General features: G+C 39.8%; 1 protein-coding gene across 1 annotated transcript in view; it reads right to left on the bottom strand.

Annotated features, from left to right (window-relative positions):
* The window catches only part of runx3 (RUNX family transcription factor 3), a 152212-nt gene that overhangs the window by 23492 nt on the left and 102926 nt on the right, over positions 1 to 25794 (bottom strand). The window contains exon 6 of the mRNA XM_041212871.1: positions 9337 to 9417. Within this exon, the coding sequence (XP_041068805.1) occupies positions 9337 to 9417 (81 nt within the window). The remainder of the gene's footprint in view (positions 1 to 9336; positions 9418 to 25794) is intronic.

The raw sequence follows: 25794 nt of genomic DNA, 5'->3' as shown, positions 1-25794 counted from the left end.
TATGCTGCAATTATTCCCCATTTCTAAGAGCTTCATAAATAAAGTAGATCTTAATAGGTCTGGACCTTTTAGTTATTGTTACCTTTTTTAAAAATTCATTAATGGTTTGCAAACCTTGCTAGATAGGTCAATATTTGTTGCCCAACCCTAATTTCCCTTGAGAAGATGGAGGTTGAACTGCTACAGTCCATGTGGTGTAGGTACACCCACAATGGTGTTAGGGAGGGAGATCCAGGCTTTTGATACAGCCTGGATACCGGTGATACAGGTGAAGGAATTATTGTTCCAAGTCAGGGTGAAAGTTGGAGGGAACTTGCAGGTGGTGGTGGTGTTCCCATGCATCTGCTGCTCTTGTTGCTATACTACAGCATGCAGCAAAAAGTTGTCATTCAAATTTATTTTGGGCACATTGTGCAAAGATGCCTATTTTTGAACATGTTTTAAAAGCAGGCAAATAGTCACACCAGGAACAGAACTGACCAAAGCCAGGTCTTAACTATGTGCAGCTTAGAGATGAAAAGTGACAAAAATCTCTTTGAATTTTTTATATTGTAAATGTGCCCAGTTGCTGCATTAAAGTTTCATAAACAGCCTTCAAGCAATATACTTGAAAGTCAATGTACTTTTCTGCCCATCCTACTGGCTATGAGATTAAGCAACAGAACAACTGAAGGAATGTGTTAATTGCTAATTATAATGTGCAGAGGGATCAGTTTGGGCATGAGATGAAATTAAGTATTTACAACTAATCCTAACCTGTGCTGTTTAATAAATTGGCAATTAAGGCATAGTTTCAATTCAAAATTGACTAAGCAAATAATGATTTAAAGCATCTTGTATCAATTTAAGAAAACATATTTCTTGTTAGAGGCAGCAAAGCTGCATAAATCCAATGTTCATAAAGTTTATAGCTAAATTTATAGATTAAATACGTCAATTCCTAGTAAAATCAAAGCAAAATATTGCGGTTGCTGGAAATCTGAAAACAAAGTGTTGGAAATATTCAGCAGGTCTGGCAGCATCTGTGAAGAAAGAGAGTGAGTTAATGTTTCGAGTTGAACAAGATTCTTCTTCAGAACTGAAGGAAGGTAGAAATGTGATGGGATTTATGTCATTGAAGGGGGAGATTAAAAGGGAAGGTCTGGGAAAGGGTAGAGAGTGGGAGAGAGTAAATGACAAAGATGCTATGGAATAAAAGGCAAAGGAAGTGGTAATGATTGTAGTAAAGAAACAAAGCATTTGTCCAGAGTGAGTGTAAATGGCAGAATAATGAACAACTCTGTCCAAAAGCAAAATCACGAGAAACAGGATTCAGACTGGGACACAGCGAAAAAGAAACAGAATCAAAATGGGGAACATGAGTTCACGGGCTGAAATTGTTGAACACAACTTTGAGACCAAAAGGCTGTAAGGTGCCTATTTGGAAGATGAGGTGCTGTTTCCTTGAGTGTGCACTGAGCTTCAGTGGAACACTGCAGCAGGCCGGAGACAGAAGTGATAGAGCAAGATAGTGAACTAAAGTAGTAAGCACCCAGAAGCTTGAGGTCAGTTGCAGATTGAGCAGAGGTGTTCTGCAAAGCAGTCACCCAATTTACATAGTTAGAGTCCCCACAGTGGAGGAGACTGTGTCTTCTGAGCAGTGAATATAGCATACTAAATTGAAAGAAGTACACGGAAATCACTGCTTCACCTGGAAGGAATGTTTGGGCTCTTGGACGGTGAGGAGCGAGGAGGTAAAAGGGGCAGGTGTTACACCTTCTGCGATTGCATGGGAAGGTGCGGTGGGAAGGGGATGAGGAGTTAGGGGTGACTGAGGAGTGAACCCAGGTGTTGGAGAGGTAACGGTGACAAGGGAGGGGAGGGGAAGATGTGTTTGGCAGTGGCACCACGATGGAGGTGGAAGAAATGGTGGAGGATGATCCTTTGAATGTGGAGGCTGGTGGAACTTATGCTTATTTGTGGGATATTGCTAATACAAGATGGTTACATCATTTGCCCTAACTGTTCCTGCACTTCAAAGTAATTCATTGAGTCAAGCACTGAAACTTTTCAACGTGATAAGATACTATATAAATGCATGTATTATTATTAATGATCACATGGTTCAAAGCCGGCAGCATTCAATTGCCTGAATAGCGTCTCTGTTTTATGTTTATCTTATGTCCCAGTGTGAACCCTTCTCTTTATTTTGAATCATATTTTTGAATTTTAAAGGGTATTTAATTTTCTATCACCTAGTGACAGATCCTCCAGTTTCCAGAATATACAGCAAGCTGAACTCAATGGCAGTGACTGTTTTGAGAAGGCTGGTGCTTTTTGCTCATTGTGAGCATGGGAACAATTCAGCACTGCAGACTCAGATCCCACAGCCTTGAACAAGAATGACTGAACACAGAAATAGGCAATAAAAAATATAGGCAATCTCCAAATTAACCCATTAATCGCTGTGTTACAACATAGTAATGTAAGTCATGGTTGAGTTTTAATATTCATTATTTTTATTCTGGAAAATTGGGTTTGAGCAGGGTAAGCATCATCTACATTTATATATCATGACCTTCAAAAACAACAAAAATATGATTAACCAATGAAAATGCACACTGAGGTAGACAGTCATGGATAGTCTTTAGTTGCCTTGGGAATGTACTGGACTAAATACAAAATCAAATCTACAGCCTTGACCATCATTTACCCACTTTCAGCTTCACTGTGTGATGCTAATTGGCTCTTCGTTCAGGCTGTAACCCTGGAAAATTCTATATGAAAATACAACTAGCAAAACAATGTTGCTCTCTCAGGAGAGCGACACGGAATAACTCGCTCTCCACCATTTCCTTCCTGCACCTGGTGGCGAAATGCCTCATCTTAAAGTTCTCTACCTCATTCAGTTGAGACTGAGACATCACCATGTGGAACTGCAGCACTCCATTTCATGGGAGCTGCTTCACCAATCAAATGTCCATGACGTTGTCACCACACCTCCCTGCTATATACACTGTGATTTCAACAAGATGATAAAACTTCTGAAAATGATACAGCGACCATTGCTATTTGGTCCACAATGGGTAGAAATTTGCACTTTTTTAAACTTAATTGCCCGACGAGGAGATGGTTGTGCTCTGTACCACTTGTCCTCTAGAAAGCAGCACCTCCTGGCCCAGAATAAGAAAAAAACACTGAGCTCACTTTTTGTTCCCCAATCTAAAACAGAACACAGCTCAGTTCTGACACTTGCCTGCATTTCCAGTGCTGAAGAGGAGTAACTTCACCCAAAATAGGGGATGAGGTAATATTGGTAAGGCAGCAATGTGCTGCAGATATTCATCAGTCAGAAAAAATAGGCAAAGGGGTTTCTAATTCCTATTGCCAAAATTTAATTGATATGTTAACAGTTACACCCTTGGCATTTGGCAATTTCCATGCCTCTTTACCATGAGTAATTTGGTCTATATTTTTATTCACGAAATTTTTCAGTTAAAACTTAGTTTAAAAAAAAAAGCTCCAAACACAGATCCCATCTTATAATTGAACACACGCAAAAGCCACAAGACCCAGCATAAACAGCCAGGGAAATATTTAGGAGGGAACAGACTCTTCTAGCGACTAACAGAGGCAGTCACAGATAGATTATTATTCACATGTTTGAAGTTGGCTTGCTTGCGCCATTTGGAAAGGGATCCAGTCACGCCAAGTCTTTGCCTTGGCTGTACTCTGTTCTGCTTAAACACTGCAGCTACTGTCTACTCCCCACAACGTTCCAAATGTCAACTTTTAAAAAAGAAACCCGCCCAAAGCCAAAGTGTCTGTGCTTCGCTCGGATTTTTTTTTAAAACCAGCTTTAACAAATATAGGGCAAGAAAAAAAAAAGAATCATTCCAACACTACAATAATTCATATTGCTTAAGGTTATATTACACTTGTGATGAATTGGCTGCCTCTAAAGGCGTAAAGAAAATATCCATTTAAAGGGAAATAGGTTGGCTGGCATCCAGTTGGCAGAAGGATGTCAGCTGCTGAAGTCTGAGAGATTTGGACTGCCTTTAGTCAGAACAGTGGGGGAAATGTTCATTAAAGGCCTGATGTTGATTATGTGGAGGTAAAGTTTCCAGAAGTCCAGGACTATACAGAAGGCAAAAGCAGTCGGAAGCATAATAGTCAGTTTTATAACACACCGATCACATTCTGTCCTGTTGAAAGTAATGAAAGTCTGTGGCGGCCAGATGAACTATTTATAACATAGTCGTAATGCTTTCTCTCATTCCCAGGAAAAAGGAACCTGCATCGAGCAGCTGAATTGCTAATAACACACTCTTATGTTCTTATAACCTACCCATTACATGTTTTCCCCTTAATTTTGTCACTTAGTCATGCACTGAGCTGTTTAACTCTTTATGAACCACATGTTACACTGTTCTAACACACCTGCAGTTGCCCGTCCCATTGCTAGCATCAGAAATATGCGCTGACCAGGTGAACCATTTATAAAATGCATATTCCCCTCATAATATACATGTAATGCTCTCTCATTCTGAGCAACATAACATGAGATAAACATTTGAACATTTATAACAGTTCCATCACAATCTCTCTTGTGCTGTAATAACACACTTGTAATACACATTGCATCTAAGAGGAATGTGCACTCGACAGCTGAATAATTACTATTTATATTATACATTATACCCTGATAACACATTTGTAACACATTCTTATTGGGAGCCATTTATAACATGTTCGTTCCATTACGTTTTTAGAAAATACTGGATACTCTCTATAAGTGGAATTAACAGATACTGAGCAGCTGAATAGTTAAGGGAACACCCATTATGCTCTTTCTCTTAACATCAACAACAAAAGCATGGCCTGAATAGTGAAACTATTAATAATGAGCGATAGACGTTTAGCAGATGTTGACACACTGGGCACTTGTACCATGTTGGTGGGCACCCGAGATACAGGAATTGCTTGGTGTGTCTCCAAGTCTCTCTGTTACCTAATGTACCATCCAGCTGAGGTGTGCTGGTATAGAAAAAGTCATCGTCTCTCCATCTGATATTAGAGGAGATTGTGGAATACAGTATGAGGCAATAGAGAATAGATAGGGTTTCTCTTCCCAACATTTCCTAAACTGCTCAATGAGATAGTAAGAATCACCATCAACAGCGACTTATATATGGTGCCTTCAACATAAAGACATGTCCTGAGTCACTTCAGAAGCATAATCAAACAAAATTTAACATCGAGCCCCATAAGCAGATATTAGAGCAGATGGTCAAAGCTTCTTCAAAGAGTTGCTTTAGTTTGACTAAAAGGAGGAAAAAGAGATAAAGAAGCAAAAAGGGTAGGGAAGGAAATTCCAGAGCTTAGAGCCAATGCACGGCCAGCCATTGGCGGAGTAATTAAAATCAGGGATGCTCAAGAGGCCAGATCTGGAGGAGCAGAGGGATCTGAGGGCTGTTGAGCTGGAGGAAGTTACAGAGATGGAGAGAGCATGGAGGGATTTGAAAATGAGAATAGGAGTTTTAGAATTGAGGTGTTGTTTAGCCAGGAGCTACAGCAAGCCTATTTTACTGCTGCACATTTGAAGGGGTAGCTGCAGACCCAAATGGCATCAGGCAAAATGGAGGCACTAAAGAGCACCCCTTCTATCAGTTGACATTGGAAACAACAGATTTTATTTTAAAACACAATATTTGCCAGTTGCTCCCAGTATTGTTGTTAACTGAGCAATCACTTCAGCCTGTAAGAAAGCAGATTTATTTCCAACACTCTAGGTATGTGCTGCAAATTTGTGTTTGGTAAGATCACTTATAGAAACTTAAATACCACCAATATATTACAATTTATTTACCTCTGAAACCCACATAGGTAGGACATTGGCAGCACAGGTGTGAGATGCAGGAGTGAGGTCAGAGCAAAAGGAGGGATCAAAAGTAAAACAATAGTGAGGAGAAAGTTCGGGAGAATGGAGTGGCAAAGCATGTAAAGCAACATAACATTTTGCAGAAATTCTCTCAGAATCTGACCTTCACAATTTAATTCATTCTCCTGTGTCTGTAGTAGGGGAAGAAACACTCAAGCAGACATATGAATATATACTCAGTTATATAGAACTTGTTAAGCACAAGCTAAAAGGCACGCACCCAAAAAGATACTAACAATGAGTAATATTCAATGTGGTCTTTTTTAATGTGAGCAACAGACAGAAGTGCTGTGCAACTGGACTCTTTATGATGCTCGCATTATTATCTCTCCCACTGCAAGAATAGGTAGTAATATGTCAGGTGTAACAGTCCTAGTGAAATAAAGAAAGGGAAAAAGAGATTGAATTAAGACAGAGAAAGAAAAAAGGGAAAGGTATGAAAAATATTAAAACACTTAAAATGTTAAAAATTTCAAACAGCAATTTACTACCTGCAGGAATGAGACTACAGTTCCAACTGTTCCCTTTCTGGGCTGACAATGTTGAATGACATTGCAGGAATATAAATCTCATTTGAAAGAGTATTTGCTCAGCTAAGTATAAGCCCTAAGTTTTTGAGGTGATTTTAACGGACAAATACAGCAACTTCTTGAAAATCATTGCGAAGCTGTGGGCAAGCTGCAGTTTCCATGAGATAATGATGGAGCGGTGCAGATTGTCCAGCAGCTTGTGGTGATTTGCAAAGCTCGGGCCATCTCCTCTTCACCACAAATAGTTGGACAACTTACACAAAAGCAACAGCATGCAAACAACCAAATTTTGACAATTTCTGGCCCATTAATAATGGTAAGAATTCATCCAGTCATTTACAATCTACCTAGATGCTTAAGAGACAGGAATATATTGAAAACAAATGGTAATTACTGGCTGCATTCTAATGTTACCAGCTCAACCAGCGATCAATTGTAATATGACCTAATTACCAATGTACAGTTACTGATGCTAAACTAATTCTAGGATCAAATGAAAAATGCCCTTCTATAAGAATGTGCCTGAATGCAAGTCCAGAATAACATTTAAGTTCTCCTGCTGTCTTGAGGAAAATGATAAGGTTCTTGGTCAAGCACTTGTTGAAATGCAGCAATGAAAAGAACAGAAAGCAAGACCAAACCCATCCTGCAAAAATGCACCTCTTATTGGTTAATCATAGATCACTGTTGTGATAGACCAAGAAGAAACGCATGGCACTGATGCCCCTATCTGTATTTTATTAATCTAAGCCTGTTCAGTGCCCCTCTCAACCTCGCTCTCTACTTCCCACCAAGCTGGGAGGGCACCGTCATCTTCCTGGCTCTGCTTCACTGTAGAATCAGACTCGCTGTAAAGTATTCTGACTTTGTGCCATGATGCAAACTACAGAACTCCTTTCCTCCCACAGTCTTTCCTTCTCCCCCACAATCTTTAGGTTTTTAGTATCAAGTTTGGCATCAGCTAATCACTAATTCTTCCTTTACCTCAACTTTTACCCTTTTCAACCGTGCTGATGCTTTGCACTATGGACCTTGGCATTTTCTGCTAGGTCTGTCAATAGAATGAATTCTGAATCCAGAAGGAAGTAATGGGAGTGGAAGGCACAGCGATGAGTCTTTAAAGAAAGGAGACAGCAGGAGAGAAACGAAAATAAAGAAGAATTGATTACACATCCCATAATTTACTTGCCTCAGGGAACTATCAGGGTATCTATTTGATGACTTTCTGCCAGCTCATGTGAACAGCAGCATGTTTATTCACTGAGATAATGAAGGCTCTTCACTATATGCAGCTAGGTATGATTGATGAATCCCCCATGATACAAATCTCTTCTGTGTAGATTCAAGACCATTATTCCAAAGACACTGATAAACAATGCCAGTATAAATAAAGTTGGTCAAGAATATACCTGTAATGTAAAATTACAGCTAACAGTTTTCTTCCTGTTGTTTTTCTGCAAGCAGAACAAACAAGTTAGCAAGGAATGCAGAAATGAGGTTTCTTTTTCAACTAGGATATGGCCTGCAGCCAATAGACGTGCCACAGCCGACTGCCTTGGCCAGTAAACAGTACAGGTTTATTTCTGGAGGTGACAAAGCATAACTAGACTGGAAAAAGTTAAAATAATTTGAACCCCAACATGTTGCAGCACATAGAATTACACAGAATTTAGAGTACAGAAACAGGCCATTTGGCCTAACATCTATGCTCGTGTTTATGCTCCAAATGAGCCTCCCCCCAACTTGCCTGATCTCAGCCTAGCAATATATCCTTCTATTCTTTTCTCCCTCATGTGCTTATCCAGCTTTCCTTAAAATGCATCTATGCTGTTTGCCTCAGCCAGTCCACATGGTAGCAAGTTCCACATTTGCACCGCTTTGAATGAAGGTGTTTTGACTGAACTCCTTATTGAATTTATTACTGACGATCTTGTATTTATAGCTGCTAATTTTGGATTCCCTCAGAGGTAGAAACATCCTTTCCACATCTCCGCTTTTAAATTTCTTTATCATCTTAAAGTAGTTATGGAAACCGTTGCTCAATATTTGAAAAGGTAGAGAGAGAGGCAGATTTTCTGGGGTGGGGTGGGGGTGGTGGTGGTGGTGGTGTGGTGGGGGGAGCCTAGAAAGAGATTGTAAAGTTTAGAGGATTTTTTTGACCTCGGTTCTTCCCATTTTGTCTACTCATTCTTCCCCATCCTCCAACTGGAGCAGGAGAGCACTTTTCCCCAACCTGGCAGTTGGAATTCTATCACCGGATCTCCCTTGTTGCATTTGAGAGCATCTCATTGAATTTCAGCCAAGCTATTAGATGGAGTTCAATGTCACAGTGAAGGCAAATAGACAGCCCTGCTCAGAGTTGCACTTTCATGGCATACCTAAACTTGGCAAAGTTCTAGAAGCCTACCTGTCATCCAATCTGTTTTTAGTACTGTAGTTCAAGCAGACCTGATATGAAAATACAGCAACATTCTCACATGCAACAGAGGGATGTAACCTCTAGTTACATTCAAGTCTTTTGGATGCATCTTCTTCAAACAGTATAAGCTAAAGTGTCCACAATACTTACAGTTACATTGGCCAATAAAGCAGTTTTCCTACTCTGATATGTATCTGGAACGTTTACTACATTGATCACTTCACTCTGTGTAAACACAGTTAACTGGAAAAGCAAACTGGTGCAGCCACCAAAATAATTATTTCTAATCTCATTGTTATTGTTTATATAAATATATATCAATTAAAAAAACTATTCAATATGATTTATACCCCGTGCACATTTACATGTGCTGTAAAAAGCCTGGTATGGTCAAACCTGGGACACTTGAACACAATATAAATACTTTAGCCTCGATCCTGTCACTGTCTTCTATTCTCTTTCACCTTGCTGAATAGTTATGTTGTATCTTTGGTTGTGGTAATGACTCTCTTGGTTGAAGAAGGCGGTCTGGAACTGAATGGTTTCTGAAGTGAGAGTAAAGGGTGGAGAAGGGAAAAGTCACATTTTACTAACGTTTCCTGCACCCCAGCCCTCAGCCACAATCTCTAGCTGTACAAATATATGCCTGAGCTCCCCAGCTTGTCATGTAAGTGCTGAAAACTATCAAAATTTATCACGGTAGCTTTAAAACCAGCTATGCTTACAGATAATAGTCGAGGAGATTTACCAGGCTAATCCTTTAGGAACAGAAGTACACCATTCAGCCCCTCAAACCTGTCCTGTCATCCAGTTAGAATTATGGCTGATCTGTACCTTAACTTTCTGGGTGTCAGCAGCATTCATACATTGAAATAAAATTGAAAATAAGGGAACTGGGTGGTGAAGCAGAGGGGTGGACTATGAATTTTCACTGCTGGAACATGAGTTCAAATTAAAACCAGACAAGTGGGAGGGCAGTCTCTTCAGTTTGTGCTTTTTTAAATTCTTTCACAAGATGTGGGCATCACTGGCTAGGCCAATGTTTGTTGCCCATCCCTATTTGCCCTTGAGAAGGTAGTGGTCAGCTGCCTTCTTGAACCACTGCCACCCTGTGCTGTGTGGTGTAGGTACACCCACACTGCTGTTAGGAAGGGAGTTCCAGGATTTTGACTCAGCGACAGTGAAGGAACGGTGATATAGTTCCAAGTCAGGATGGTGTGTGGCTTGGAGGGGAACTTGCAGGTCATGGTGTTCCCATGTATCTGCTGCCCTTGTCCTTCCAGGTGGTAGAAATCACGAGTTTGGAAGGTGCTGTCGAAGGAATCTCGGTGAGTTGCTGCAGTGCATCTTGTAGATGGTACGCACTGCTGCCACTGTGCGTCGGTGTTAGAGGGAGTGAATGTTGAAGGTGGTGAATGGGGTGCCAATCAAGCAGGCTGCTTTGTCCTGGATGGTGTCGAGCTTCTTGAGTATTTTTGGAGGTGCACTCACCCAGCAAGTGGGGAGTATTCCATTACACTCCAGATTTGTGCCTTATAGATGGTGGACAGGCTTTGGGGAGTCAGGAGATGAGGTATTAGCCATAGAATTCCCAGCCTCTGACCTGCTCTTGTATCCACAGTATTTACATGGCTCATCCAATTCAGTTTCTGGCAAATCACAATCCACAAGATGCTGATAGTGGGGATTTAGCAATGGTAATGCCATTGAATGTCAAAGGGAGATGTTTGGATTCTCTCTTCTTGGAGATGGTTATTGCCTGGCACTTGTGTGATGTGAATGGTACTTGCCACTTGTCAGCCCAAGCTTGAATGTTGTCCAGGTCTTGCTGTATATGGACATGGATCATTTCAGTATCTGAGGAGTCATCATCAGTAAACATCCCCATTTCTGACCTTACGATGGAGAGAAGATCATTGATGAAGCAACTGAAGATGATTGGGCCTAGGACATTATCCTGAGGAACTCATGCAACAATATCCTGGGGCTGAGGTGATTGACCTCCAACAACCACAACCATCTTCCTTTGTGCTAGGTATGACTCCAACCAGTGGAGAGTTTTCCCACTTATTCCCATTGACTCTAGTTTTGCTAGGGCTCCTTGATGCCATATTCAGTCAAATACTGCCTTGATGTCAAGGACAGTCACTCTCACCTCACCTCTGGAGTTCAGCTCTTTCATCCATGCTTGGACCAAGGCTGCAATGAGGTCAGGAACTGAGTGGCCCTGGTGGAAGCCAAACTGGGCGTCAGTGAGCAGGTTATTGCTGTGCAATTGCTATATGATAGCACTGTTGATGACACCTTCCAATCACTTTGCTGATGATCAAGAGTAGACTGATGGGGCATTAACTGGCCAGGTTGGATTTTTCCTGATTTTTTTGGGCAGGACATACCTGGGCAAATTTCCACATTGTCGGGTAGATGCTGGTGTTGTAGCTGTACTGGAACAGCTTGGCTAGGCTAGTTCTGAAGCATAAATCTTCAGTACTATTGCCGGAATGTTGTCAGGGCCCTTAGACTTTGCTGTCTTTCCTGTGCTTGTAAGGTCTGTGTGTGAAATGAGTTTGGACAATCTCAGTCAATTTTGTTGTGTGTATTGGTCTATAATACTAATTTGGAATTAATTGGACATGTCACTCCGGCAGCCATGAAAATGGTTGCTGTGCGAAATGGAGTAAGTGCAACACTGTTGCAGTAGAGGGTGCTCTTCTGAGATTGCAGCAAAACAGAGGGAACTTTATATTAGTGCCTTAGCTGATACTGGCTGCCTTAAATGAAGGGTTTTCTATTACACAGCAGTAACATCCTTAGCCTTGCTGAGGACAAAAAAGTATAAATAATACAAAATGCCAACAACACCACTGATTCAATGAAGGCTTAGTCTGTGCTTCTGATTCTGCTTATCTTCACACATGATGCAGCTGTATGTTTTCAAAGCATTTAGTAGCTAAAGGGTTAATGTTGTGGAACCTTTTCTCACCAGTGTTAAAGAAGCAAATGTGTTAAACTGTGGAATCCAGTTAACTAAAGCCAGCCAGGGCTGAAAGGAGGGAGTTATCAATTTGTTCTAATTAAAAAAATGTTTCTCTTCATTGTGCAACTGACCAGTTGCACATTCATAAAAAGTACAGCAGTATATAAGCAGTGAGGCACAAGCTTGTCTTCCATCCGCAGATAGCAACATTCAGATATTGGCCAAAAGACGAGCACTACTGCTCAACATGCTCCTAGCTGTAAATAGAATTTTACTTGACGCCTGCAGTCTAGACATTATTTATGTGCGTCAGGTCTCTTGTAATGAAGATTCCCCAGGTTGACTAGCTACCCTGGTATTTGCATTAAAATAAAGTGCAACAATAAAACTGGTTCCTCATGTCTATGATTTGTTTACTTTGTCGACTTGCTAGTACAGAAGCTTGCAGTGAAAATAAAAGCATGCGCTGACTGGTGACTGCACAGCTTGGATGTACTCAGCATTAAAGAGGAGTGTCAGAACTGAAATAGTAATCTGAATTCATAGGAGAAATTAATGGGGGAGAGATAGACAGTGCTCTGAATTAAAGGGGAGTGCCAGAATTAAACCTAGGTACTAAAATGAAAGTGAGGGCATGTTGACTCTCATCTTAAAAGTCGTCTGCTTCATGTTACAGGATTTGATGTTGACAATAAGGATGAAAATAAATCTTCTGAATTTAAAATTTCGCAGATTTTATGTCCCTGACTTTTTTTCTGCTCTCCCTTCTCTGATCTTCATGATGTGGAGAAGGGGCGATTGTATCAAAATATTGTCACCTCTGGGCTGTGCATTGGATCACTCTACTGAATAGTTGTGTAGCGATTCCCTATAAGTACTTTAGCTCAGGAAGCAAAGCATCTTTCCCTAAGGAGTGGGTGGGGGCAATGGGATGGCAAGGCTAATCCACATTACTCTGGCATAGCTACGAGCAGAAGGTTTAAGGTCAACATGAGCAGAGGTCAGTTGCCTGCATGTTCCCTTATGAACAGTACATGCACGTACAGAGTTCTCAGTATGAAATGTAGCCTAACTTGGTGGCAGTCATTAGGCCTTCTGCAACTATCCATATGAAAGCCGTGTGCCCTGCACAGGTGGCTTTCAGTAAGCATTATGCCTGCCGTATGTGATTCTCGCTGTAGGAAAGCTGTGTGAATGGGATAGGCAGCTTTTATCAGCATCGTCTGTACCCAGTGTGATTCCATATGAAAGCTATCTGCCCTGAAGAAGTGGCTTTCAATGAGCACTGTGCCTGCCCTAGGTGCAACTTTCTCGCTATGAAGGCTGTGTGATTGGGTAGGTAGCTTGTATTTTATGAGCTGTGGGTGTCCTGACTCAACCAGTAAAAAATAAGCCTGTGTCAATCAGAAGTATATAGAGTCAGAGTGAAACAAGTTACACAACATCAGAGAAACTTTAAAATATATTTTTTAATTCTGTGTTTAACTATTTGATTTAACTAAGTGACTTGGTAATTCATTGGGAGGCTGATGGGCCCTTTCAGATTGCTGGGTACCCCTTTCAAATTCAGTCAAGCCATCTTTGCAGAAATATATAAATGTTATATTTTAATACAAAATATTTCAAATAAATTGAGAGGAAACGGACAATTCCATGCACATTTATTCCTTTGCATTTTCCTTCAATGAACACAAAGTTTGAAAATAAAACCTGTCTCCTACCCCAGTGTTTGAAGCGTTTTCTTCAGCCACAATGTAAGTGAGGGAATGTTTTAGCAAAACAACTCTCATTGACTGACATCATCTGTTTTGTTGGGAAAAACAAGCTTTACTAGCATGACTGTAGAGGCTTTTGCCTCCAGGCATATCTTTCAACTTTACCAGTAAAAGCTGATTTTATATTAAGAATTTGGATTGGTTCTTGCACAATTGGATCAGTCCTGCTTCTTTTAGTTGCCTGATGCTCGATATTACACTATGTTGCACCATGGAGATGTATAAAACATGGGAAAAAATATCAGTGGCCAGAATCTTCCATTTTGGAGTCTAAGTTCAGTGGCGGGCATAAGTGGGAGGAATTTCCGCTGGTTTAGAGGGCAGGAGGAACGGCTGATCACGCACAATCTTGCACTGTTCAGCTCATTAAATATGCACCTGCGAGGAGCTCAGCGATTCTCACGGCACGGGCAGACAGGAAGTTGCCATCCCTGCCGTTACATCATGGGGTTGAAGGTCCGGCTGCCATACTTAAAGGGCACCCGGACAGCCTGCACTATCCCTTCCACCTTTGCCTGGCCACTTCACCTTTCCCCACTAACCCTTCCTCCCTTCTTTGGTCACCCACCACGCAACTTGCACTGCCACCACCTGCTCTCAAGCATTGGCTGGCATTTACAGACACTCCCAAAAGAGGACAATGCTACTGCAGTGGCAACTCACCTTTAATCGCAGTGAAGAAGTTTATCTTGCCAGGTGCACCACTTATGAGCAGTTGTAAAAGTGAACGTTCAAATTTCTCCTTGGTGGGGAACTGAACTTAATTCCGGCGAGCTGGCCTTTTAATAAGCATGCATGACATGCTAGTGCAAAAGGACATCCCGACACTGTTCATCAGGAACCTGCCTTTACAGCCCCAAGAACATATTTGCTAAAGTTCATCCCGCCGTTGTGAAACTGATTTTTGGCCTCACGGCAAATTAAGTTACCTCGCCCGCCAAACTACCCTCTGCTGGCAGGACCAGAATATTCCACCCCATGAATATCTTAATCAGTCTGGTCAGCTTGACTCTGAGCCTGAAGGTTATGGGTTCAAGCCCCACTTCAGGATTTGAGGATATAAGCTGGGCCAACACTTCAGTGCTGCACAGAGGGAGTGATGTATTGTCAGAGATGAGATATTAAATCGAGACCCTATTTGTCCATTGAAGTGTATGTAATTGACCTCATAGCATTATTTGAAGAACAGGAAGTTCTCCTGGGGTACCAGCCAACATTCCTCCCTCACCCAACACCACCTGAACGGATTATCTATTCATTCATTTGCCGCTTAAAAAGGACTTTGCTGAACGCAAATTGGCCACTAAGTCTGTCTACACAACAGTGCTTTTCTGGGCTGGGGGCGTGGAAGAAATTTGTTGGTTGCAAAACACTTTGCCGCTTCCTATGAATATGATGAGGTGCTACATAAAAGCAAATCTTTCTTCAAATCAGAATTAGGTGACATTTTGATGGCAAAGCAGCTGTTGTGTTGGGGAGAAATATCTGTCTAAAGCATGAGGCCTATAACCTTTGCAGCACCAGTCACACCCATGATGTGGTTAATGTCCTTAGTGTAAGGCAGTAACTTACTGCAGCGAAATGTGAAATGATAGATCAGTGTGTAACTATTGTTAAAAGAGTGAATCTGAATTGTGCATGGTTAAGATCTATAACCTGCAATTTAATGTAAATTGACATCAGCATGTATTCTCTTTAGATTTTTACAATTCGTGATTATAAATCTTTTCAATATTTCAATTTGATGTGGAGTTTATGAATGATAGCAATAAAAAAATGCTCTTTATTTAGTTTTAGTAAATGCACAATGAATTAGGTACCAGAGGTATTTGAAGGTTTTTTTCTGGATACGCCCTTTCCAACGTGTGGCTTTGTGAAATGTTAGAATGGTGCAGAAGACTGTCGTTGCTGCACTGCTTTGAACTGCAAAGAGGCAGCATTAGATGGGTAGGTGACATTGCAACAGGTGCAATGTGGATACACCCGATTACTTGAAAGTTTCAATGCATTTCACACTCCAATTGTAATGTTGTAGTGTAATGAAGCAGTTTGACTTTTGTACCGATGCTGCAGCTTACAGCGGAAATATAGAAAGAATTGAACTGAGACATCTGGAGGAGTCACTTAGAGCTTTGCCACGTGATCCACACTTCAAGCACTTTGTGCTTTACGTGGGACATTAAACTTGTGGAGTGGGAGAGTAAGTTATTAGGCAAAGCTTTGGTGCTGCCTTTTGATAAAGAAATATCCACAACCCTGTTAGAGATGACACAGATTAAAAGGAACTTTCTTCAGCGTCTGCCATTAACAAAACTCAATAGCACAAACCATGGAATGGAGGACTGGAATACAATTAATATTACTTTACCAAAAATCATGAATGGTAGTGCTAAACCACATCATGAAATTCAACATTTTGCACACAGAATTAAGAATTATTCAGGTGAAAATGTTCCTTTTTGTTAATATTGTAAATATCTTAAATGATACAAGTACTAAAATAAAGTATCTCATTAATTGAGCCAATATTTCAGTTAAACTAATGATGTTCATGCATGATTGCCCATCAATTGTTTGGCTTATTTGCTCATATCTATTGAATTAAGTGTTATATATTGTAACCAGTAAAATCTGTTATTGCCCACAGCTGCAAACATCTGAAGCTGTTGGCATTTAACTAAGGGTGGAGTTTTCTTGGTCAAGTAAGAAGCCCTCAAAGCCTCAATCATGCTTCCAGCCTTGCCTCCAAACACGATCAAATAGCAGCTTAGTTCTTTGAACTGCATGTCAGTACAGTGCAAAGAAATTAAATCAGATGGGAACAGGTTCCCCAGCTTGAGTTTTTCAAACTTCAAAACAAACAGATAAAAAAAATATGGAGAAACAAGATAGATGCAACCAAACATGGTGGTGCATTTAATCCTATGATCACAGATTTCCCTTGGTATTGCTTGTGGGGAGGGTAACTTGAGGTCTTGATCATGATTGTGATGTTTAACGCGGTCTGCCTTATTTAAGGTCACTGTTCAAATAAGGTGGTTACATAGACAAAGCCAGCTAGATGGAGCTCTTGGTAAACTCCTGGGATCGGTCAGAGGGTAATTGTCAGATCTTGTAAATATCTGGCTGCAGGTTTGAAAAGCTCGACATGAAAGGAGTTAGCTTTCTTTCTCTCTTTATCTAAGGTCAGTTTACAGCTGCAACAAAGTGCGACATCTGAAGTGTGATGGATGCGTGTTAGTCAAAACTCATAAAAGGAGAGATTATGAACCCCCGTGGGCCTGCTGTTAGTAGTCGTGAGTACAGACTTAGTTTCGCTAATGTTGTTCCAAAGAATTGGAGCATCTGCCTCCAAACCACAAGGTCAAATGGGATGGGAGAAGGGAAACATTTTGCTATCCAATCTCTAAGTTTAGTCCACAATGACACAATTTCCACATTTAGTCGTCTTATTCCTTGTGCCAAGCTGATTGTGGCCTGCAAATTTTGAAAATCTGGATTGGATAATGAAATAGAATTAGTAACCACAGCTTTCTGAGCTCATATTCTCCATCAATACAGTATTTTCAATATCTCACAGCAAGATCTTTCTTTCATTAGTATAATTGTTCAGATTAAATTTACCACTAACCTGTCAATTAAGTGTGTGTTTATTATATGATTTTTAGACTAGGCAGTACAGAGACACAGGTGACAGGTTCCCTCGCGTCTACCACTCTATGTGAAGATAAGTGGAAGGAAGTTAGATTGGCTGGGTTTAGTATAAGTACTAAATTAAGGTACATATGTTTGTATTTTTAAAATACTTTCCATCACAAAAAACAAACATGAATAAATCATCTAGAGACATGCACAAACCCAACTAAATGATCATTAAAATGAATGCCCAGCCACTGAGTGATGATCAAAGTGCTCACTTTAACGAGTCTATCCCTGACTTTTTCTTTCTCTCTCTGACACTTGAAGAACATTTGGTATTCTCTACAAAGATTAGCTAAGACCAAGAACACTATATAGTGAATAATGGACACAACCCCAGATACAGTCTGTTGAATGGAATGTCTATACAGTGATCTTTGGGAATATACATACACATTAAGATGAAGAATAATTCTGTGAGCTTTGAAACATTGTTCAGTGAGACAGAATAACAGTAGTGGAAACTTAGCCATGATATTTTAAAAACTAACACTGAAATACCCTCTCTTCCATTTAGGAGTCAAGGCTTGCTATCACCTCCCCATATATTCTAATTGGATTTTAACCCAAATCTCTGAGAAAACAGTCTACTGTTTTGACAGAGTTAATGCAAATCTTAAGTGGCTTATTCTGATAAATTCAGATATGGACTAATTTTGGACACGTCGCATTGGAATGTGCCTGGCCCCTTAATAAAATGGGAACCTGCACGCGCACAACTTACTGGAGTATTTTTCTCTCCCCGAGTGTAATTTTATTTTATTCCTTGCAGCAGGATAGATGTAAGCAGACAAAGGCAAGTGACTATTTAAAAGGCAAGCAGTGATATTATTTAGTGCTTTAATGCCATAAATCTATCTTTTAAAATTGTTTGTTTAGTAGATACATACCGATTTTTGTTAAGCGGTTATAATTTAGCTGGTTCTTTTTAGGCCGCCCTTATTAATGCACTAACAATCTAATGTTGATAGCTGTCAAGTGCTAAGTACTACTGACACCTCTCGCTCTGTCCATGAGAAAAAGCTGTACATTCCTATTTTTATATCTGCATGCCGTGGTGCTGTATTCTTTTGGTTTTTTTATTAATGACAGGAGAATGTGACTTATAATGTTGTTATTACAACAAAAGTGTTGCATTTATAGAGCACCTAACCACATCTTATAAATGTCTTAGATGACCAGTATAAAGTGCAGGGAACATCCTTATGTAGTCAGTGTAGCAGCCATCTTATTCACAGCAAGATTCTGCAACCAGTAATGCCATGGATAACTAATTAAACAGATTTTAATATTGTTGATTTGAGGAGGAATATTTGTCAGGAGAATAGTAAGACTTTCTGATCTTCAAATAGACTTAATTGTAAGTTTACAAAGTGCCCAGAGATCCAACAGATTTGCGCAACATTTTTAGTTCAGGCTTCAAATCAATTTGAAGCTTTTTGCCATTTTACAAAAGAGCCCAAATAGTTTGTAAACTCTTTTTGAGAAGGTGTCATATCACCCTGCTTGTGCACTCAGGAGTCACCCGAGTGGGACTGGATTCCTTCATTATACTACCAATTTCACATCAATGTTCACCTTATGCTGTTTTGCATTACCACAAAAGTGGCAGTATCACTAGAGCTGATGATTAGTTTGATTAGTGTTTTAGAAATGCTTTAGTTGGTTTCAGGTTTCATAATGGTTAAGTTGGAATTCTGATTGTTTAATTGATGGTTTAGTTGAGTTTCTGTTTGTGTTAATGATGGCAGTTGAATTTCTACTTCTGTGATTTAGTTATTTTATGTTAATTTTCCTAATAGTTGGGATGTGTCCAAATTTTCTAATGTGCTGACACATAGTTGGGTATAACAATGTATCTAATTTCCCTGAAGTTCGACTGAGGCAAATACATAGCCTATAGTTCTTAGATGTGGTTGTATTTTTGGTCTTCCTTGATCTCACTACTGGCATCTTGTTGAAATGTCAAATTGATGGAATGCAAATTTTGTAACACTGCCCCTCCACCCTCCACTTAAACGTAAAATTCAAATTTGTCCAAATTCTCAGTCCTAATTACCAGATACTTCACTATGGTCCTCATTAGAGAAATACATCACATTCCAAAAATTAAAAATGCTAAGTACTATGAATGGAAACACTGAACAAATTGAATAGCCAGTGATTATTTTTCTTTTACGAATCGAGCATTTATTGGAAAATAGATGCAAAACCCAAATGTATGTAACATAAGAAATTAATTTCCAACATGTTAGGAGTGTGTCTTATATACAAGTATGCATTGCACACCAAAAGTTATGGATGTGAATAAACTGCACTGTCTCACTCAGTCCTTCCACCAAAACATTAACAAAATTACTTTTAAAGAAACTGTCTAAGCAGGTTTGGTATTGCTGTGGGTTTGATGATACTGCCTTACTGTTTCACTACCTTAAGCGTAGTCTTTCATCAGGTGTTTTTTTTAAGTGTAAAGGAGGCTTCCAGGTGTATATTGAGCTTTATATTTATGTATAGATGTGCAATAAATCAGAGTACACTTATGCTAATCATAGATAAACACATGCAAAGATAAATACATCATTGTTCAGTCCAAACCCGTTTTTTTAGGGAGTAGGTCATTCAATTCCTCAAATCTATTCCGACACTCAGTTATATCATGGTTGATCTGTATCTTAACTCCATTTACACACCACCCCCCACCTTGCTTCTGTAACCCTTAATATCCTTGTTTAACAAAAATCTATCAGTCTCCATTTTGAGATTTTCAATTCACACCCCACTCCCTACCCCGCCACACCCAACCCCAGCTTCAGCTGCTTTTTGGGGAAGAGAGTTCCAGGTTTCCACTACCCTTGATGTGAAAAATTGCTTTCTGACATCACCCCTGAACGGCCTAGCTTTAATTTTGAGGTCATTCCCCCGTGTTTTGAATTCTCCAACCAGAGAAGATGGATTCCCTCTATGGGCCCTATCAAGTAATTTCTATTAGATCGCCCCATATTCAAGGGACAGTGATAGTCTGTTGATTGTTGGGTTACGCCAATTTGTCTACTCATCCAGCTCCTTAGATGCTAGATACCTGGTGTAAAAATATCATGAAGCCCTCAAATGATTCATTTTCATTATAGTTTATTTTCTATTTAAATTTTTGGTTCATATCCAATTTCATAAACTCTGCAACAATAAGACATCACCAGGAAATGTTTAATCTCCAAAGACTGGTTCAGGTGTATGAACATGTAGAGCCTTGTGCAGCATGCAACCATTGACATTCTCTCTTGTACATTTGAAAGTAATATTTTAAAATCAGATAACAGCAGTTTACACAAATGGACAATGTTTTCCTTTGTATACTGTTATCTCATTAAAAGGCCATGCTGTGACGTCCACTGTGTCTTTAGGTATGAAAAGATATTACAGTGCTCAAAGGGTTAAGTAGTTTTCTACCACAACTTTGTACTTAAGTGTTTTAAAAAAAACCAGCAGGCGCGATTTCTTAACGGAAAAACATAGATGATAATCATCTCCTCATAGCGATGTATCACATTCAGAGTAACATTTTTTTCATATCTGCGTGTTACATGCTTAATCCCTTTAGTGTGAGGTGTGATTGGCAACTTTCAAAAATACTCTCACGCTTTGCTCTGTCACACACTTAGCTGATCAGTGTTCTACTTTTAAATGCGTAGTTAAACTTGTTTGATATTCAGCAGCTGCACTACTGTGCTCTTCAACTGTTTTAAAAACTTACACCTGAGTCAGTGAACAAGCTTGTGCATTGACAGCACAATAGAACTTTTATTTCATGTTTTGCCGGTTAGGGATTGGCCTTTGTGAGCCCCACCAAATGACACAAAACATAATTTTGCTCAGGCAGTAATCATTAGTGAGCCTAAGGTAGTCATTGTTGACCCAACATTTGACCACCAAATTTTGGCCTCAACATTTAAGGAAAATGTTATCTTTCTTTGCCAGTTCCCAGTTCTCAGCACCGATAACTACTTTGTTGGATTTAGGGCAATGTTTTAAACTTGTTGATTGCCACTCATTTAGAACTCCCTGAATGGTCTAATATCAAATAACTAAATCCAAGTGAATCCTGCGTAGACATGCTGGCTGAATATTCAGTTATTGGTTGGCTTGATGGGGAATAATTAAATACATTATTTGTTTTGAACGGTTTCATGAGAGACTGGTGCAGTTCACCATGTGCGCTAGATTGATTCCAATTTTGCTGCATAACCAGCATGATAATTTCACTGAAAACCTCTCCTACTAGTAAGCATTTGAAAACAGTACAAATTTCAAAAGTATGTAACATGCTGTAAATGAATGTGTATATGGACCATACCCATAACATGGTTTGTGACAGCATAATCAGGAATATTTCTGAAATGCAACATTCAGGGTATCAACCACCTACATGCCTAAACTTAAAACTATTATCACATTTTGGTCAACCACTGCGGGAATTTAAAAAATTTTCCTTCCTCTAATTATAATTTTCTGTACTCCTTTTGAGTCTCTTAATTTTAATTGTCTTGAAATTGACTTCAAGTGTGAAATAGAAAATAAACTTCACAGCAGTGGGACAGGCTCATGAACTTTGTGTGTATTGCAATGGTGAAAGTGGGTGTTGTTATCAGTTTGTTTGCTTGAAATATGAACTGTTTCATCTAATTCATTATTGCCCTGCCCACTTGCAAAGAGCCAATGTTTTGCAACCTGTGCACAAATTCAGCCTGAAATCACTGCACCCTATTTCAATGCACACTCACTTCAACTCACGCGGAGAGCAAAGACAATGTACAAGGAGAGCTCCCTCACTGCTATGAACCTGTTCATAAAATCTTTTATTTAAAGAAAAAACTCACCTTAAAACCATGTAACTGACACTTAGAAACAGCAATATGCTTAATTGGTCAATTATGTGAGGAAAGAAATTGTTATCATCAATAATTTACATTTCCTTTAATGCACTTTTAAAAATGTTAATTTCCTTTTATGATGAAAGTATGTTCCTATGCAACAACTTCTAATTTAAAATATTTGGATGATGAAATAAATGCTTCCATAAACTGAACTTTTTGAAAGCAATTAGTGATCTTTTAAACCTTGATGAAAGCAATAACTAGCCAACAAAAGTTATGTATTTTATGCCAGAGTTTTCCACAAAGATGAAGGTAGTAGTGCTCCCATGATGGCTCAGCGAGTGATCACTGAATACCCGAACCATTCAGTTAAATGGCATGCACCATCATCCTGATTTGGACATATAATTCTGATCCTTCATGATCACTGAGACAATCTGAAAATCTGAAATTCCCGACCTAACACTATCGCAGGAGCACTGTCATCACAAAGGCTTTCAGCACATATAGCGGAGTAATAAATGTGCCATTTCCAGCATTGTCTAAATCCCAAGAATATATATTTTTTAAAATGGTCCCAGGTTTAATCTCTGGTCTATATGAAGCTAGCTGACCTCAGCTAGGGTATTGGTGGGGATTATGAATCAGACTGGAAATGCACATGTGTGGATGTCAGGTGAGGGCAGAAGCTGGCCAAGCTTCAAATAGCTGTCCCTCACTAGGAGGACTAAGACATGTTCACCAGAAAGCGACAAGCAGTCAGTACATTGAGGACAAGTAGGAAAGTGAAAGGAATTAACAAGGAAAAATATTGGGCAGTATTTAGTATATAGTAAGTTCATATAGTAAGTTCAACACAGAATAGTAAATATTCTCACCATGGCAGCCTCCATTACTTATAGTGAGATTATGCTGTCAAAATCTATTTATATCATATGGTAAATTATAGCAAAATCATGGCTTCATTTAGTGTAATGGGTTTTAAAATATGAATAATTAGGCATATTTTATCTGTACAATTGCATATGGAAGTCTTGTCTTTTAATCATAAGATTGAACAGAATTGTACATTTAAGCTTGGATTTGAATTATATTTACCTTTCTATTTATTGACGCAACAGTAGTCATTGCTACCCTGTATGTTTCTTTCTCATTCCCCAGCTCTAAATACTGTTAAGGTGGGAGGAGGCCCCAATGGAGCATTAGAAACACTGACACAGGCCATTTGTAACAATGGCCTAAATCTATGAAAGTTCTCCATGCTTTCTCTCCCCTTGTAGTCTTACCATGTTAGAGTAGATTTTTCAGGTTTTGGATGCTCAGTCAGCAGAATAAGTTAACCAGCTGGCTAATAATGCTGATAGAGGGCTATTTTGAGGGCCAGGTCAGGCCTCATGAAAGCTATGGGCGAAAAATGGAGGGTGACCTATTGCAACAATGGCTCAGGTTATTTTTGTGGAACCTGGGGAAGCATTTCTTTTCTTTCTGGCCCCACAGAAATATTTAAATCTTAACTTCTGGCTCCTCATGGGCCAGATCACCTGCTGGAACTGTGTATAATCTGCATGGCGCATGCTCCATTGGTTGAGTTATGGATCGATGTATGTCATTGTACCACAATTTGCATATTAGCAGGATCATGTGATCTAGGTGCCCAGCAGAAGGTCCTAAATGAAGATGGCATTGGCTGCATCGTCAACAGGAATGAGATGTCATATCATTCTCCACCGTTTTAGGGGAATTACTATCCAATAGCACCCAACAGGTGGCCTCACAAATTGCACCCAGACTTATCACAAACTCTCCTCTATACCTCAAAGTTGCAGAATTGTAGAACTTCTTAGATTCTTACAATCCATAGGCATTTAAACCCAATCTTGGTGTCAGCAAATCTGTACTTCTCATTTTACTTCATTTCTCTTTTTGTGCCTGATGGGCTCGTAAACTATAGGCCTTGGACTTTCACCTGAAGTTTCTCAATTAAAAGCAAAGCAGAACAGGCAGGCTTTAAGTTGGAAAACTGCAGGTTATCAAACTCTATAATGAATATACTCTGATGCAATAAATAAAAAGAGATACACATTCAGAACAAAGCTAGATAATCGACATTTAAATGACATTCTTGACCTGTTCCTGGCTGTTGTAGGAGTCAAGCTCCTCCAAAAGGTCCTCACTGTGCAACATAACCCTTTAACAATTATCAATGGCTGTTTGGATAACTGGTTCACTTACTTCTTCCCAGAAGTCTTGTATCATCAATAATTCAAACTTGGGGATAATTTTAAAGAGTTAATTGTTTTTTCCAAGTCTAGTTGGGCCTGCTCTGAAACTGTCTTATCCTCATATAGAACACTAAATATACATCAAGGCAGTCTGATAGCTTTCATGTGCCTCTTTTCTGTCATCACACAGCTGGCACCTTCTTACTTGAATATGCCCATTCACAGGCTAGAAATTTCCCCCCATCGGGGGTGGGTGGGGGGGGTTTGTGCGGGGGCGGGCGTAAACCCAATTGGCAGACCTGATTGGGGACGCGCCATTTTACATTGGTGGGCCAATTAAAGCCCGCCCAGCGTGCCGCTCACCAGAAGTGCTAAGCGCTCCCTGTGCAGGCAGGGGGGTGGGGGTGCGGAATTCCGAGAGGTTCCCTGCACTCTTTCATGCATGCGTGCGAAAGAGCGCAGAGATCTCCCCGAGGCATGGAGGTGCCTCAGGGAAATTTGTTTCAGCGCTAAAATTTTAAATAAAGGTTTTTAACACTTTTAAAACATGTCCTCTCATGTGTCATGAGCTGGGACATGTCAAAGAATAAAAGTATAAATTTTTATTAGATTTTAAAACACTTCATGAAACCTCATCCCGCCCGTGGATGAGGGTTCATGGAAAATGCAAAGGCCGCCTGGGCTTTAAGGGTGGACGGGCAGCTCATTACATTGAATTAATTAGTTTTTAACAGGCCTTAATAGTCCTTTAACGGGCTGCGCCCCCGCCAAACTGAAAATCTAAATGACACACGGTGACATCGGGATATCTGCCCGATGTCACTGCGCATCATTTTACCTATCGGCAAGTGGGCCCTGTCCCCGCTCGCCAACGGGAAAATTCTTCCCATACAAACTGTGTGTTAATGCTGCTGCCAGAGTTAATCTTCAGTGGCAATTAGTCAGGGATAAACACTTGTTGTATAGTTACAAAGTGATTTATTTATTTTCTTATGTGGGTGTTGCACTGTTTGGAGAGCTCAACAAGTCATTCTGTATTTTTCAAACATACCACTATGGAACACAGAAAATCTGCAAATTTTTCAGAAAATTCCTTTATTCCTTTTCATTGGACAGCCAGGCAATAATTTACTTAGGTTAAATCAAGTCCCTTACGTCAAATTATCATGTCACCATCACCAGTCACAGCCAGCACCAAGCCTGGCCTAGGTTCTACACTCGCAACACAACTGCAAATGATGGAATAAACACTTTCTTATCCATGACAGTCTGCTTGAAGCATTCTTTTATCCACAAGAAAAGCGAGGCATTTCATAACATCTCACTGGCACTCACAGAAAATGGCATTTTCTGAACTTTCTTTGTGCTGGTAAAGAGG

Source organism: Carcharodon carcharias, chromosome 19, assembly GCF_017639515.1.
Source record: "Carcharodon carcharias isolate sCarCar2 chromosome 19, sCarCar2.pri, whole genome shotgun sequence".
Classification (NCBI taxonomy): domain Eukaryota; kingdom Metazoa; phylum Chordata; class Chondrichthyes; order Lamniformes; family Lamnidae; genus Carcharodon; species Carcharodon carcharias.
Note: the sequence above shows the minus strand (reverse complement) of the source record. Positions and strands in the feature narration are given on the sequence as shown.